This window comes from Pelecanus crispus, chromosome 3, assembly GCF_030463565.1.
Source record: "Pelecanus crispus isolate bPelCri1 chromosome 3, bPelCri1.pri, whole genome shotgun sequence".
Lineage (NCBI taxonomy): Eukaryota > Metazoa > Chordata > Aves > Pelecaniformes > Pelecanidae > Pelecanus > Pelecanus crispus.
In genome coordinates, this window is record NC_134645.1 from 24420251 (window position 1) to 24438098 (window position 17848).

The window sequence follows — 17848 nt, forward strand, 5'->3', positions numbered from 1 at the left end:
GCACTTGCATTAGCAATGTTGTAGGAAGCATTAATCGCTACTTATTAATGCCAAGAAATAAATTCCTGAGCTGGGCAAGCCAAGAATAACTTGAACACTTCTCAGGTTTAGAGGTTTAGCAGGAATGAGTAACTGGCTCATGTATTTCCTGGGTAACCACTAGAAAGTCTCAGCAGCCCTATTTTTTTTGCACCTCTTGGTTTGAGGGGAAAAAAGGCCTATTCTTTCATTTTGCTGTCTGTGAGGGAGTGAATCTGATTTTTGTATGAGTAGTTGAAGAGGGAGAAAACCAGCATGATGTAGCTTGAATACATTCTTTCAACCTTAAAGGCAAAGGCTGCTTCCATCCAGAACCTGCAGAGCACTGCCTATCCAAGGATGGGTAATGGAGGGAGGAGGGAACATACCTACAGGGTCATGTACCCTATTTCCAGCTCCAAGCATCTAGAAATCATGATTCACAGCCACAAAAGTAGTGAATCATGAGTTTTTAAACAGCAAGTAATAAATTTTGTGGTTTATCTCTTTGTGGTTTAAGCCTTTTGGACTTACTTAGATCATATTTTCCATTCTTTTGCATTCTACTATAGGACTACAAAATTGCATCTTGATTTTAAATAACAATTAGGATTCTCATTCTCACTTGACTCCTGGCTTTAGTGCCTTATGAAATACTTACAGTGTCACGAGAGATCTCGCCCTCAGGTATCCAGTAATGGGTGCAGTCTAGTGAATATAAGACGGGAGACTTGAGTCTTCACAGTTCCCATTGGGGTGATAGATGGGCCAGTTAATATCTGACTTAGCATATGTATGTTATATATGTTACGTAACTGCGTAACAACTAGCCTCTCCTTAGAGCTTAATTCTTTAATAAGATATTTAAGCACAATAGCAATAGTAATAAATATCCCATTATTGTTGCTTATTTTCATATAGATACAGACAGAACAGCCATATACAAAATGAATTATTTTAGATAAGTGGAGAAAAGGTAGCTCCATGAGATGTCTATGTATCTCTGCAGTGTAAAATACTGAATTAAATTCCAAGAAAAAAAGCCTTTTTATGCGTTGTGTACAAGACATAGCGACATTCTGGAGTCATATGTCCTGCACCTGAATTCTCAAGATCCTCAGATGAAGGGAGGATATTGCATTATAGCCATACAGATATGCAAAATCAGCAGCGTGTATAGCAAATGAATAATCGCCATATGTCATACTGTCTGTCATTGGGCCTTTCCAAGTATGCACAATTTCTTGTTGCTTACATTAGTGAGATCAGCCCACAGACTGGCCTGCCTTCTGCTTGCCTTGTTAACTCCTTCCTGCCCCCCTCCCTCTTTCTAGAGAGCCTTCAGCTGTGTCACCCCATCCCATGCAGAGCCTTGGCTTTATCCTTCCTCAGGCTGATAAATGGTCATGAAGAGAAAACACGAGTACTGTCTTCTTTAGGAGAACTTAACTTCTAGCTCTATTACATAGCAGGGGAACAAACACTGAGAATGGGAGTTCCTCGCTGTTTTTATGCCAGACAAAACAAGTCTATCCTATGGGCTGTTGGCCAGCTCTGCGTACTGCCAAAACTAATGCCATCAGCTTGCACAGTCACACGTCCCTTCCACAGACAAACTAATCTTAGGTGACATGAAACATGCATGCATTCCTAACGTTATGGGGGGTTAATAATATCTGCCCTCCTATTCTGTCTATCACTTTGGAGAGATAAGAGCAGTCTGGTGATGGGGATTGAGGTCCAGCAAATGTGAATGTACATACATTACCTGCCTTGTTCCATTTAATGGATTGCCCTGGCTCGTGAGCAGGTGCATAAGCATGTGGTATGAAGGGTCAAGAAAAAGGCTTCTCTTCTGTGCTGCTCCCTACATGCTGTGGGGCTGAACACAGGCTTCAGTCCTGTTATTTCCCAGATTTATCTGTAGACTGCCCCTTTCTAACACTTTCTGAAGGGTAACAAGACGTAGTACTGGCCCTGCCAGTCTCCAGCAACTGTTGAATTTGGGATTGATGTGTCTTCCACAATTTTTTTTTTTTTTTCACTTCTAACAGTCAGAGGGACACAGTGATTGCCAGAGCCAGCAATGCAGGGGAAAAAAAAAAAAAGGCTGTAAAAATAATGAAAATAATGAATAGTCAATAAGCATAACTAACTTAAAATTCTGGGAAAGTGAAGGAACAAATTTATGCATCTGTCCAGCCTGTAGGACGGTTTCCAGTTGCTGGGGTTTATGTGTAATGACTGCCACCAGAGGTACCCCAAGTGAGAACCCTCAAAAGTCGGGATTCAATCATGGAGCTCCTGGAGGGCACGGTATTGCCACTGCCAGTGTCAGGAGGGTCTCGTTCCATTGGGCACCTCCTCCTTTTCAGTCCCATCAGAAGCCAACCACACTGTACATTGACTGCGGGAAGTTGTCTGGTAGTGTTGACTTGTGTGGGAGTTTCTAGGTCATTTCTCCCTTGTGTTGACCTGCAGCTCCAGAATCAGAGTGAGCTCCGCGCCCCTACGGCAGAGAAGGCTGCCTTCTTCCTTGATGCCGCTATCGCCTCGCGTCGCAGCAGCCAGCGGGACTGCGACGAAGAGGATCACCGCAACTCCCACATGCTCTTTACTCTGCACATCTACCAGTATCGCATGGAGAAGAGTGGCAAAGGCGGAAGTAAGCTGTCCCTTCACTCCCTTCTGTCTCCTCCAAGCCTGCCTGGAAACTGGCTTTAAACAGCCCCTTAAACAGTATTCTTTAGTGATGAAAATTAGCAAAGTTCTCCATTCAGCATGGGGTGGGGCCATTCATACCAACAGACTGTCCACCTGCCTGGTAGAGACCCACAAAACACCGTTAAAGGCCACTGGGGATTATTAACATCCGTTGTCAATTTAGCTGCTGTTGTGGAGATACTAACAGTTAGTCCTCAGCATTGAGTAGGCCTCTGTATCTAAAAAAAAAAAAGGTGCTTTTCAAGTTGGCTTTTAGTATTTTCCTTCCTGATAGTGTTGAGGTCATGGATTGAAATATTGTGGTGACGGGAATTCCTCGCCACCCTTGTGTTAGCTCTTCCTCTTCAGCACCTAAATAAGGCAGTGTGTGTAGAAGCTGATGTTGGCAATGCATAAACTGTACCTTTTCTTGGAGATACACGATATGTTAGTTGCTGACCCAACTACATGTGCACAAAGGACTCTCGTGGTTCTTTGTAAAGGCTCTGGGCTTTTCAGATTGGCTTGCTCCCTCTCTTTAACATAAATGCTTTCACTGGCTTGTGTCTTTACTTCCATCTCCCACTTGTAAATGACAAAAAGATGCTTCCGTGTCTACTTATATGTTTTTATAATTTTCAAAGGTTTCCTCTGACTCACACCATTTATATTTTTTTATTATATTTCTCTTCTGTTTCAAGTCTCCCAAATTGTTTATAACTGGACATACACAGAGGGTTTTTATTTTAAATAATCATTTTTTACAGGGAAAAAGGTTTGTTTGAAAGACACCAGAGACCTCTGCTTCTTTAAATTTGTGGTTTTAAGCAATACTGCAGAAATACCATATGTTTCAGCTCTTGGCTCTGCATAGGTTATTTGTAATAAGGAATAGATTGCAAGCTATGATGTGTAGTGGGTGAACACCACTGCAGTGTTAATGTCTAATGTTTGAATGCAGAAAATTTACATTGACTGTACTTACAAGAGAGAAAACCAGAAAGTTGCTCTAAATGGAAATGCAGTTTGCATGTGTTTAAGTAATAACCCCTGTGGAATTGGCAAGCAGAAATCTCAATTAACTAAAGGTTTATTAATTAACCACCCTGAGGTGGAAAGGAAGACTGAATGCTCAAACGGACTGGTTCATAGGAATAAAGATGGCTGATTTGGAGGGAATTATTATTAAAATTATTTAATGTTCCATGCTTTTTACTGCAGGCAAGTACATGTACACATGGTCCTTTTCTACTATTTTCAAATGGAATTAATAAAAGGGAAAAAATATTTTCCTGTGACTCATTTTAAAAAAAGAAGTCATGATCCTGTTGGATTATAATATGGCATGCTTTGCCCACTGCCTGTACTTACAGCTTTGTCTCATTGCCATACCACCTCCTGTCTTCAAGTTTCCATATCTGAGTGGCCTCACAAGCCAGGCAGGGTCAGATCTCGCTGATAATTGAATGAGGGGGGAATTCCAGCTGCTCAGAAAGGGCGCCTAGTGATTATCACTGTCTCCTGCTGTAATGAAGGACTTTTCTGAAAACAACATGAAGATAGTAGAGATACACAGATTCCAGTAACAGGATTAAAAAAGGATAGGAAAAAGAAAAAAAAAAGAAGAAACCCAGCTTCTAAAGGATAAGATATTAAAGGGCTGGCTAATGTATGATTTTGGTAAAAAATGACTGTTAGAATAATGTATTGGTACTGTACTTACCTCCTTGTTAGATTCATTACCAGGAATGTCATGAAGCAGGCTTAGCACCACTGAAATAAATGGCATTGTGGCAGAACTGGCACAGTCATTTATCAGCTGTCAGCTCTGCAAAGTCTCTGCAGCCACAGACAAAAGCAAGTGTTAGGATGTTCCACTTTTCTTCTCTCTATAGTTGCCAGGCACATTAATGGAGAACTTGCCTAACAGATAACTTCATTTTCAGATCAAGCAAGTGGATCTGCCGTCCTAAAAATGTCTTTCTTTGACTTGTAAATTAAATAAGAAGGAAAGATCTGGTAATATCTCTTATGCTGGATTTCCTCAGACTGTGTAATAGGAATATGTGTGGAAACCATGTGACTCAGATTTTGAAGGATAGCGATTTCTTTCATTTTCTTTTGTTTCCCCAATGTCTGGTAATCTTAGCAACTGAAATATTTATTATATATAATTCAGTAAAGTCACCTGCCGTCATTTTCAGTAGCAACTAAACACATTTCTTTGTTTTTCTAAGTAAATCATTGGGGGATACTCAAAAAAGGTAATTTCAGCCTTCTGAGGGTAGCAGTCTTAGAGGACTCAGGGAGTCTCAAGTCTGAGAGTTTTAAGGACTCTTAGAGGGAAGACAAAGGTCCTCCATGAACAGTTCAGAGGAGGTGAAGGTGCAGGTTAACATGTTACAGCTAATAGTTATGTATACCTTTAGTAGCTGTATGTTTTCTATATTCATACACATTTCTCATAGTAAACTTTCTTTCTATGAGCAAATCTGCAAAATGATATGATTGTGCATCATCTTTTTGTCAATATATATAAGTTTTACAAGTGTCTTCTTCACATATCTATGTAAACTTACTTCCTTCTACCTCCTATGGCACCTACATGCCTGTATACCATGGCATGGTACCACAGCTACTGAATGCAGGGTCATTGAAAAAACATGCTCGTGGTTGATAAGACATTTCCAAAGCAATGAAATTTATCTGGAAACTTCTTTTCTAAGGTGCCCATCATGTAGTTGCTCCCATCACCATCTTTGCTTGTGAACTGAACTCCCCCCCACACTAATACTTTTTTTTACCAGATGCATAAGTTGAGGTGCTGCGTCAAAATGGCTGTGAATTTATTTGTATAGAGGTAAACTCAGATGTGAAAGTATTTCCACTCCTATTTAGGTTATGTTTGTGTCCTCAAATAGTGCTCTTAGCTTTTGAGGTAAGATCCAAGAAATAAAACTGCCTTTTCCTACAAATTGCTTCTAAACTAACTCTTGAGAATAGGGAGGAGTGGTCAAAGATCGGATGAAAAAAACCCCAGCTAGGGAATTGTCTTGAGATAATAGAGAATTAGAAGCACTTCTGTAAAGTCTACCTAGTCCCCATCCTGGGTTCATAAGGAACCATAGGTTTTTAAAAAGAGCAAATGTCTGTTAACCTTGGTGTTTCAACAGTAGCATCTTTTCACTTTAAATGCAGTGTGTTGATACAGAGCAAACAAGAAAAAAACCATAGGGATTCATTGCCCGTTTTACAGAAACTATTTTCAGAACAGAGCAGCTTGTCCACAATCCATTACCCATGGCATGGCAAACCTTTTCTTAGCCCAGATGATAATGTAAAAGTATATAGACTTAAAGCAAAGTTGAATGTCCCACAGACGCCACAGTTCTTCTGAAGATCCAGTATTCAAGATGGGGAAGATAAGAGAAGCTACCACAGGATCACTGCTCACCAAGCAGCAATTCTCAGCCTGTAGTTTTCTGGACAGAGGACCTGTAATGACAGAGACAGAAACAGAGCCAACTCAGGTACAGGCTAATAGACCTATATTAAAAAAAAAAAAAAAAAAAAAAAGAAGCACAGTGGTGACTCCCACAGAGTTAAACCTGCAGGAGTGGATGGGTACTGAAAGCCTTGGAAATTTTTAGGCAAGTCTGGAGTGGACAGCAATGTACAGCAATAAAGGCTGACAGTGATTTAAGAGGACCCCTACAGTTTATTGCTGCTAACATGAATTAGAAAAGGTTTCTGGATTGTTTCCTCTTCGCAAGTCGTGGCGAGACTTTTGCTTTCCTGGGAAGCTGCTTTTGGAGGCACATGCTAACTGTTTGCTTTCTTTGTTTATGGCAGTGTCTGGAGGTCGCAGCCGCTTGCACCTTATTGACCTGGGTAGCTGCGTGAAAGTGCTCAGCAAAAACCGGGAGGGAAGCTCTGGCCTCTGTCTCTCATTGTCAGCACTGGGCAATGTCATCCTCGCCCTTGTCAATGGAAGCAAACACATCCCATACAAGTAAGTGGTATTCTGTGTTGCACCTAATGAGAGGATGCTTGCAAGTAGTGGGCTTGTCGGGGCCTGAGGCAGGCATGGGGTAAGCAGAGAGACAGTCTGCCGGGGTCAGTCCAGCCTTCTTGAGGCACGGCAAAACCTGTCTAAGGTTCAGTGACACCTGATCTAACCTTCCATCGGGTAGCTACACTGTATTTGACATTCAGGTTTCAAAGGAAGAAGCCTGCTGAAATAGGACCCAGGTGCCTTAAAAATCCTAAGGCTCGAAGTTCAGCACATTACGATTTTGTTTTCTAGGACTGTTCAAAGATTTCTTTAACATTTCAAAACATCTGAGAGCCAGTTTCAGATTTGCCTCACAGAGACAAATGTTGTTGCCACAATGGAGCACTATAGAGAAAATTATTTTCCTGTCCATTGTGTGGAATTCAGTTTTTTGAAAATATATGTCACAATGAGCATGCATGTTTGTCATGAGATTCTTTCTGTGATCCAAGGTTACTTTGCATTTTATTTTTGTATGATTTGAATCTCAGTGTCAGCCTTTCACTTGCAAAAAAGTAGACCCTGCTAGTCACCCTAGACAAGTGGTCTTTGCTACTGCAGGTAGCTTCTAAGAAATTAGAGGAATTGCTCACCCAGTGGGTATGTTTTGTACTCATTTCTCTTCTTCATTGTCTTACCCAATTTGTCATGCGTGTAGGTCTGAAAGCAAGTTTGGATTCATTACTCAACCCAGACAGTCGTACAGCCTTCCTATTGAGAAGTTTCCGATTTTGTGGATGATATTGCTTTTCTCTAGCCTAAAGTCTAGGGAGTAGCACCTCGTATCACAGGGTTACAGTACCATCTTGTAATTGAACTGCTAATGAGTGTCAGCGTTTATGAAGGACACATATATGAGATCTGGAGTTAGGAACAACAAGATGACATGAAAAACGAACCAAGTCATTCACAGAGCGTATTTCAGTCCATATATTTTACCTTTTTTATAATTTTAAAGGGTGCAAACATGATTATTTTCTCATGTTCATTCAAGATTGTAAGGTATTGACAAGTTTTACTTCTTTGGTTTTATCTTCATTTTGGAAAATAAAGATGAGTTGAGTTTGGTTATAATTTTATTTTTCTTCTAACATTTTTTTTCCAAAATTATTTGTCAGTCTGGGCTTAAAACATGCTCTCTGGAAACATTTCTAATGCTGGAGCTCAGTCAGACTGGAATGCAGTTAAGGGCCAACCAAATTTGTACGTATAAACGTTCACGAAATGTTTTGTTGATCATGCACCTAGCCATAGTGTGAATATTTTGCTTGAACTCTGCACTTCACAAAGTGTAGCTCAAACTATGCTTATCAAAAACCTGTCTTCCTTCCTGTTGGATTTTATGGATTGAAGGGAAGGCCAACTGGAGGAATAGAAAAAAATGATGTTAATGATGCTCCCTAGACTACAGCAAAACATGCAAGGAGTAGTTACCAAACAGAGCAGCTGTCTTCCCTGGCAGTGCCTGACTGGGAGAAAAGCATTACCAAACATGTCTTCTACTTGCTGTACTACCAATCTCTCTCCACTGTGATTCCCAGCTGTTGCAGTTCTGAGCTTACAGAGCAAGAGGTGCCAGCAGACTTGCTCATCAACATTTCTGTACTGCTGAAAGAAGATAAAAGCTCTCTTCAGGCCAGCATCTCCTCTTGGATTCGCCTATAAGAGCAGATAGTATAGAGTATAAGTATAGTGAAGTGGTTTGTCATCTGTAAATCAGAGGCAAGGTCTCTGTTTCTAAGGAGGACTTTTAAAATGTAATTTGAATAACATATTGGCCTATTTTGGAGCAAATTTTGTTTGAGAAGAGTGCAGAAAGCATTTTTTCCCAAATGTGATCTATTCACGAGCAATGGAAATAAGAGTCTTAGTGGCTGGGTGAGTGCACACACTGTTTGCTCAGTGGTCCAGCAGTACAGGTGTGTGCCGCTCCTCGGTGGAGAAGAGAAGAAGGATGGGTGGTGTGGTGTGTGTGCTGCGTTGTAGAAGAGGCTGCACATTCCGTAGTCTGATGTGATGAGTTCAGTAGCACTCTTGTTTAGAGCAACAGCTAGCCTATCTAGCTGAGATAATTTCCCTTTCTTTAGGGGTGTTCTCTTTCATTTTTAAGGATAGAATTAAAAATTTGTTAATTGCCTTTTTTGAGTGGGACCAAAGGAAACAACGGAAGTGTTTTCTTATGTGACAGCACTGTGCATTGTGTGTGTGGTCTCAGCAAATTTCCATAAAGCAGCAGACAAAATGGAGCATCTTTATCTGAGCTGTTAAACAGCCATTAAGTATTTTATGGCAGCCTGTCAATAAGCACTGCATGGCTTCCTGGGAGCCCGGAAACTCACAATTTCATAGACATCAGGTTTTCTCTTACTGCAGAAATTTAGTTCTCTAAAATCTGGGAGGCTGCAGGCTCTTAAACTCCCTTCAGTGCTGTATCCAGCTTTATCTCCGCAGGTAGTAGTTGTAGGGAAAAGCTTGTTCAGATTCATAGCTGGTATAAGCAGATGCTACTGCATTGCCTTCAGTGGGCTGTGTGTTTATGCCAGGGATGAATTTGCCTCTCTGCCTGCAGTCTCTTATGAAAAACACATGCTGGTGTTCAGCACATTTTGCATTTTTTTTTCTTACCCATAAGGCTAAGACTTGTAAGCCATTAAGTTGGACTCTTTCTCCCTTGGGACACCCCCTCCCCCACGCCTCCACCCCCATTTTGGGAATAGTAACACACATTGCCACTAGCTTTAGCAGGAGCTTGTCTACTAAAGTTGTAAGAAAGTAATGTAGAAATTCTCAGACATCAAAAAATACAGGTTGATATGGTTTGGGATCTTGCCCTGCATTTAAGTTAAATTCCACATGGGTCTGAAGAATGGGCAAGAATCCCTATAATGGGCAACGACATGCAGCTAATGAGTGACCAGGCTGTGATTTCTGGAAGTTTGTATCTTTCATATATGTACTTATAATCTCCCTCTAATATCTCAGTGGGTTATCTCTTTGTCACTATTAATGTCCAGACCTATTTTGAACCTTACTAAGCACATCATTCTGTCATGGTATGAGTAACCAGTGAGTTCTTCCAGCTCAGTACATTATATAAAAATAGAATTTTTAATTTCACTTAAATACATTGCCATTTAATGTCACCAGTTTCTTTTGATCTTGAGTTACAAGCAAATCCCTCAAAAGACTGTACAAGAATTATTTTTGCCACAGGAATGTCAAATATTTTCATAAAAATTGGAAAGGGGCACTTGCAAGCCCAAGGAAGAGCAAGGGAGTCAACTCCTACCCTGACCAAGTTTGACAGGGCTCAGATCTGCTACAGGAGGAGAGTTTTGCTAAGCTGCAGTAATTGTTAGTGCCATTTTATTTTTATAAAAGCATTTCAGCTTTACATTAGTGCTGCATTATCTGCCTCTGATTTCCAAGATGAACGTGTTTTAAACCCTCAAATGAATACCCATTTGCAGAAACTCCAGATACTGGTTTATATAGCTCACTATTCAAAAATTACTCCAGTTGCTAGGCAACAGGGTTGGTGATAATTCATGGTAATGCTGTTTTGGAAATAATCATTTTTATACATTTTAATGACTACGAGAATGCAAGAAAACTGTTTAGAAAAGTGCAAGGCTGTATGAATTTCTCTTTCAGAAATTGTTGCTTGTTTTATTTAATAGGCTTCTCTTAATGTGCTATCCCAATGTGCTAGTGTTTCTGGAGGCATCCTATATTTTGAACTGTATGCTTACGCTTATCCAAAGAGGGAGTCTTGTCCATAAAATAGATGCGCATGAGTCAAAAGCATGAATTTTATTCTTGGCACTTCTGCTTCTCTGTCATATGGTTGCAGTTCCTCACAGATCTTACATGCTGGTATTGTTTTTTTTATCCTATCTGTAGAAAATAAAATGATGTTAAGTGACTGGTGCAAGGTTGCACAAGAGGCTTAGTGGCAGAGCCTCCATGTTTTAAGATCTAATCTGGTGCTTAAACCATGGGCTAATCCATTCTTTCTTTCTGCATGACCTTTGGAAAATATTTTATTTCTGTATTTATTTATTTATTCCCATTTATAAAACTGACATAGAAAAAAATCAAGTAGGACATTGTAAAGGGCATTCAGACTTGGCAAAAAGTGCTACTTACATTTCAACTGTTGCTAGGACTCTGTTACCTTATTTTTTCACTGTTTTTAGAGTTAAGGACTCACATAGATGGTCCTAATGGGATGAAAAATCTGGGTGGTTTTGGTCAAGGGTAGACTATTATTGCTTTTAAGTGAAGAGGAGAAAAGGGAAAGGGTTGGATTATAATACTGTGCTATAAAAGATGAGCCTAAAGAATATGCTGTATATCAGATATTTTCTTTAAATTGTTAGTGAATTATTGGAGTAAAAATGAAAATGAGGTCTGGATGGATCTAGTAATTCAGATTCTTTTCTTGGTTAAATGGGTGTATCTATCTGCAGTTGTTTCATCTGTGTAAAAAAACTGTGTGTGAACAGAACTGGGATCCTGGGTATCTTTTTGTTTATGTGTCTTGCCTTTGCAATTATAGCATGAGTTAGATTATTTTCCTCAGAAGAAATGTCCATGAAAACTTTTAAACCAGTTCACAATACAATTCTTGTACAATAACTAGTATTAGTACTGGAGATCTTATCCTTATTTACAAGCTCGTACTAAATCTTAGTTTTGTGGGATTCACACAACCGTGTCAGCTTACTAGGCCTAAGAATTTAATGCCAAAATTGAACTATATGACCAATGAGCAATCTATTTGTTGGTTACTTCATCAGTGCCTAAACCTAAAATAATTTTTTTAACTGAGAGATTTCAATCACGTTTGCTTTCCACTACTGCATCTACTAGTCTTCTGTTCCTTGCTTTTGCTTCTTCTCAATGAGAACATGGTACAAAGACCACAGAAAGCCTCAGAAACAAATCTAGTGCTGCCTTTGGAATCTCCACTCTTTCTCTGTTAATTTAGTATTTAATATATTAGAATTGGATGAAGAACTGTATTGCTGTTTTACTTGTGGAAGTGTGAGAGCAGATGAAGGGAAAATAGTGAAAATGAGGACATTAGTGACAGCTGAAACAGAATCACAGGACTGGGAAATGGCACAAAATGAATGGCAGACCTCCGAGAGACGCTGAGATAACATGTAGAGGAGACAACAATCCACAGAGAAGAACTGGGAAGCAAAAGAGAAAAAGAAACATGCTCATTCAAAAAGAGAAATAAACCTAATACCCCTGAATGATCCAATTGTAGGAGAGCGGTCAATAGAGATTTTGTTGAATGTGAAGTAGTTCCTAATTAGCTATCAAAAACATCAGCTGCTCAGGAACAAAAGAATTTTTCCATGATGTTGGCAGCCAGGTCATATGGACCGGAGCCTTGGCTAACAGACAGTGAAGCCACTGGAGCAATGCCGTATTATACCAGCTGAGGACCTGGCCTTAGGTGCAGGCACTTTGACACTAGCCAAAGTGCTTTGGCAACATGGAAGAGCAATGCAGTTGCCAGCAAGAGGTGAGCACTTAAACACTGTCAGCACAGATATAATGAGGACTTGGAGCATCTGGTAATTCTTTTCACCTTTGGGATTTTTCTGTAGCTAACAGGTTTACTAGGTTGAATTTCTGACAATTTTCTTCTTTATTCCAGGGAACTACATAAAATAGATGGAATCAGGGATGCACAGTCCACAAATGTAGGAAAACTTCTAACGTTTTATTAGAGTAATTTAATTTGCAACTCAAGAGCATGAGGATAACGGATTTTGCATGCTCCAGCAATCACTGTTGTAGTGTTCATCAACAATGCACTTTATTGTAGGACAGTTTGTACAGCTGATAGTGCAGATTTGAGCTTTATCTGCACACGTCTTACAGTACAGTTTCATCATCAAGTTAATGAGAGACAGTAGACAAAATCCTCAAGGAAAGCTTCAGAGGAGCTTGCCATTCCCTGGCTTTGGGTTTTCAACTCAGTCCTGACAGACTGGCAACATGATAATTATTGGAGCAGAGGTGTCTGTGTGCATGTGTAGTGGATGTAAGTGAGTGTGTTGCATTCGCTGAGCCTCATCCCCTGTTACACCAGTTTTACAGCAACCCTCAGTTGACATGGCTCCATTATGCACAAGTGTTCAAGTGGGAAGAATCAGGCCTCATGAGCTAGCTCTTTTAATGCTCTTTGAACCACCCAGTGAATTACCGCTTTACAGATACTGTAACAAGCAAATAATGATGGACTGCAAAATGAAATGAGAAGGGAAGTGCTTGTGGTTTATAGTCAGATTTAACAGCAATTACTAATTGCATTTAAATAGCCATTCCTATCAGCAGCAGATAGCTGTATCATGGAAGGACACTACTTTGGTCCTGGGCCAGTGCAGACATGACTGGTAATGAACAAGCAATCTAGTAGCGTGCAGATATTGCTGAAATATAGCTTGAGTGGGACCCAAATAGGCCATTGTAGTGATTTCATATACAAATGAATCTGTACTTAATTCATTAAAATGCCATTTTGAATCTTCAGTTAGGGTATCCAGCAGTTTATTCTCACCTGTTCCACCACTGGTTCAGGCTCAATTGAACATTAATACATTTTCTCCTGTGGAAATGTGGTAATAATTCATTTCATGTATAATTGAACAATTTTTAAATAGTCATATGCTTGGAATAACTAGCTCTTGTGCAATGCAGCAAATTATCAAAAAGCATGTAGTAATATTTATTAGCCTTACTTCATGTTTTGGTTATCTCCAGTTTCTTGAGTAGTTGCACATGGATATGATCTGTGAAATTAACTTTTGTTTCCCTACTGATCCTTCTTTCCCTGTACAAAACCAGTGTGACTCAAGGCAAGAGAGCAGAGACACCCCACTGCAGATGACCAAAGAAAATAGTTTTTCTTTGTATAGTGCCAGTATGTAGCCCCTTGTTCAGAGTTGGGCATCTCATCGCTAATCATAGAATCGTCCAGGTTGGAAAAGACCTTTAAGATCATCCAGTCCAACCATTAACCTACACTACCAAGTCTACTCTAAGCCAGTCAAGGGTAGACTAGACTAAACCATGTCCCGAAGTGCCACATCTACCCGTTTTTTGAACACTTCCAGGGATGGTGACTCCACCACCTCTCTGGGCAGCCTGTTCCAATGCTTGACCACCCTTTCCGTAAAGAAATTTTTCCTAATTTCCAACCTAAACCTCCCCTGGCGCAGCTTAAGCCCATTTCCTCTCGTCCTATCGCTAACTACATGGGAGAAGAGCCCAACACCCACCTCACTACAACCTCCTTCCAGGTAGTTGTAGAGAGCGATAAGGTCACCCCTCAGCCTCCTCTTCTCCAGGCTAAACAACCCCAGTTCCCTCAGCCACTCCTCATAAGGCCTGTGCTCCAGACCCTTCACCAGCTTTGTTGCCCTTCTCTGGACATGCTCCAGCACCTCAATGTCTTTCTTGTATTGAGGGCCCCAAAACTGGACACAGTATTCCAGGTGCGGCCTCACCAGCGACGAGTACAGGGGGACAATCACCTCCCTGCTCCTGCTGGCCACACTATTCCTGATACAAGCCAGGATGCTGTTGGCCTTCTTGGCCACCTGGGCACACTGCTGGCTCAGAGAAGAGGTTACAGGCTGCAGAGAATTTAAAAGAGAAGCAAGAAGAATTATGAATGGCCTGAGATGAAAGGGTTGCTCACCTGGAAGAACACCAGGACAGAAATAAAGCTTCATAGCTTGCAGGGAAAAGGAGACCTCTGAGAGGGGAGATGACAGTAGTATTTCAAAGACGTGAATACACACAGGAGAGAATTGTTTCTGGTGAGACAAAGTGACAGAATGATTTCTTATCCTTAAGTAACATGACAGAGGAATATAAACTTGAAAGCATGCTAACAGTGATTCCTGTTAGTTAATGGAATAACTTCCCAAGAGCTGATGTGAATACTTCTTTGGTAGAATGATTTAAAAGCAAAATAAATATGTAACTAACAAATACTAATGAACAGTATATAATAAAAAGTTCCAGATTGGTTAGGGGCTAGGCTTATGCAATTTCAGTGCAGAGCTCTGGGGTCAAATCTTTAACAATTTTCAATAGCTGTACTTCCATTTTGATGATTTTTCTTCTTCCTTGTTTGGAAAGTGTTTGCACATGACAGACAGTTGTACAAATAAACAATAAAACATGGTCTAGTGTGTCTACTAGAATCTCCTCTGCTTTTAAGAGTCTGAAAACTGGCAGTCAGCTGGGTTGTTACACTTGCATGCCATCAAAGAAATTGGATACTCAACGGTGTTTTTCTCAAGACACTACCCTAGCAGGGATATGGGATGTCCAGTCCATTTCTTTGCCAGATGATTTAACTCAGTTAACCACTTCTATCCCTTCGTCATTTAGTTACACTTTTTTTTAAGGTCTCTGTCTTTCTCTTTGAATTGCAAAATCAAGTTCTCCCAGTGCTTGATCCAAAACTCAGTGTAAGTCAATGGAAATCTTTTTATTGGGCTTTGGCTTAAGCCCACAGATTAGAAAACATGCTTATATCTAATTAGATGAGATAATCCTCAAATCCTTGCTAAGGGATATTGTATACCGTAGTTCATGTTCAGTATTTGATGATTAGCAGCTTATTTGTTGAAAGAGGCAGTGTGTGGTTGTGTTACCTAGTGATGAGTTTGGGATTGTAAGAGATGTGATTGATGGAACTGGTGAATGTGAAAACTGGAAATGTACAATCATCTATTGACTGGTTGCAAATGGGTCTGTGACCATGAATTTGGAGCTCAGGAAAGTTATACAGGAACTTGCCACGTAAATAGGGATTTGTGACTACTGAAGTGGCACAAGCAGGACTAGTTGATTTTCCTCTTCAATGTATATAAAAAGTATTTGTGACCCTAATTTAAAAATAAACAAAAGCTTGGTTTACATTTTCTGGGTGAATAGTTGAACAATTTTTCTTCATACCCTTTCTTTTTTTGGACTCTATTTAACACCACCCCCTCAATGGAGTGACAGGCCCTAGAAGCTTTAAAGAGAATTGCATGGTTGTAAGTGGAGAATATTTCAGCTAGTTTGTATTATTGCTTCAAGAGCATTTGAATGGCATTGCAACTGCAAGATGTTTTTTTCCGTACAAACTTCTAATGCAGTTCTTATTTTCATAACATGTTTGAGAGGAAAGCAATGAAGACAATCCTCGTGTGCTCTTCAGATACCAGCTAGCTTCTGCTGGATGATCAAAGTTTTCTGGCTGGTGGTTGCCTCCAGGCTTGTACACATGAACAGATGCGAAGTGAATTTTTAAAAATATGCATTGCCTTTTTAGAGTTAAGCAGGCTGGTTAGAACTATCTTCTGAAATATTAAAATTAGCGTTCTCACCTGCTGCAGAACAAACTTGTTAGATTATTTTAATTTTTAAAATTTTGTTTGTTTATAAATGCCATCAGGTGACATGCTTTCTAGCAATATGTGACAAGACTCAGTAAAATTAAATTCAGACAGCAGGGTTAACTGTTTTAGCTGCATTTTGTGTCATCTACCCCATCAACAAAATTGTTTTACCTGCCATATTTAAAATCATTTTCTAATGGGTTATTTTTGAGGGGTGGGGAAAGTTACTAAATTGTTTCTCTCCCTATTCCTTCATTTGTGCTCTTGGGCAGACATAAGCTGCACTCATTTTGAAAATGAATGACAAAACGTGCATCCATACTATCAGAAATATCAGCCCTTCTGGCTCACTTTGGTACGGCTGTTTCAGAAGAGCAGAGAGCTGGGTAGCAGAATGATGGCGGCAGCTATTTTGGGTGCTGTTACAAACCTGGGAGCTATGGAGATACAGTCTTCAGTCTCTATAAATAGAACAAAAGGAGATAGTTGGGAGCTGTCATAGATGTGAAGGGATTTTCGGGCTCGGAAAAGGATGCACAATGTATTACACTCTTTGTGGGAGTGGGTACTCTCACTGATTGAAGTTTCTACCCTGCTGCCCTCACTGGAGGCAGCTTGCACAGCGTGCAGCTTCCCCGGGTGTCCTGCCTGCCTTCAGTGGCAGCTCCAGAGGGCAGGGCTCTCACAGAGCTCCCGTGTCGTGTGTGCCAGTCCCTTCGGGCAGCTCAGACTGCGCTAGGCACCTGCGCCTCTTGACTCAGAGACAGCTGGAGAACAAACGAGGGGAGCCACTTACAAGGTGAGCTGTTAAAAGCACCTCATCATCTCTGTGCAAGTGGGACCTGAATCTCCTTGGAGCAGTCTTTTAAGGATTGAACACAGTTTTCATGTCTGCCTCAAGCTATAAACAGAGTAGCAGAATCTTTTGTGGTCCTAGACTGCGTTTCCTCTGTCTCCCAAACAACAGTTTTCACAGGGTCCATGTGATGGGCTTTGAAGTTACATGCCTGTGCAGGAGGACGGCAATTAGATGCAGTATCCAGATCTGCTACCCAGTTGGCATGTACTGCATAACAAAAAGAAATGTTTCCAAAGGTATCGTGTTAGAGAAATAACTGCACTTTTTCAGAGATGGAGAGAGAGTATTCCAGGAGCTCTGTGTACTCAGTCAGACCATGCCAACATGCGCCTCCTGAATCCTGCTCATCTCTCTCATGTGCAGACATTGCTGCAGCGATGGAGGATAGTTCTTCTCATGTCAAAGAAAACCGAGGGTAACTGCTGTAGTTGCAATAGTTTACGCTGATGGAGGACCAAAGCTGAATAAGGTTTGACTCTGAAAATACAGGTCTGTGAAAGAGAACCAGCTGGCACCCTACCACATTGTGCTCCAGTGAGATTTGTGAAACGGTCCTATGTTGTTTTCAGCCAATGGTTAAGGCTGCTTACTGTGGAGTGTGTTTTACAGAAAAAGTGAGGGTGTGCTTTGGTAACCTTTAGGGTCTTCGCATCATACAGAATATAAAATAAGCCCAGTAAGCTGATAACAGATTTTCTTTTCTCTTGTTACTTGACTACTGCCATTTTGGATGGCTATGTGCTGTGTAAAGGCATTATAATCAGTGGCTTTTGTTAGTTTTGAGCTACT

The 17848-nt window shown here is 40.5% G+C and overlaps 1 protein-coding gene across 1 annotated transcript in view; it reads left to right on the forward strand.

Annotated features, from left to right (window-relative positions):
* Positions 1 to 17848, forward strand: part of KIF26B (kinesin family member 26B) — a 304911-nt gene that overhangs the window by 246658 nt on the left and 40405 nt on the right. Inside the window, exons 9-10 of the mRNA XM_075707851.1 lie at positions 2500 to 2683; positions 6574 to 6733. Coding sequence (XP_075563966.1) covers positions 2500 to 2683; positions 6574 to 6733 — 344 coding nt within the window. The remainder of the gene's footprint in view (positions 1 to 2499; positions 2684 to 6573; positions 6734 to 17848) is intronic.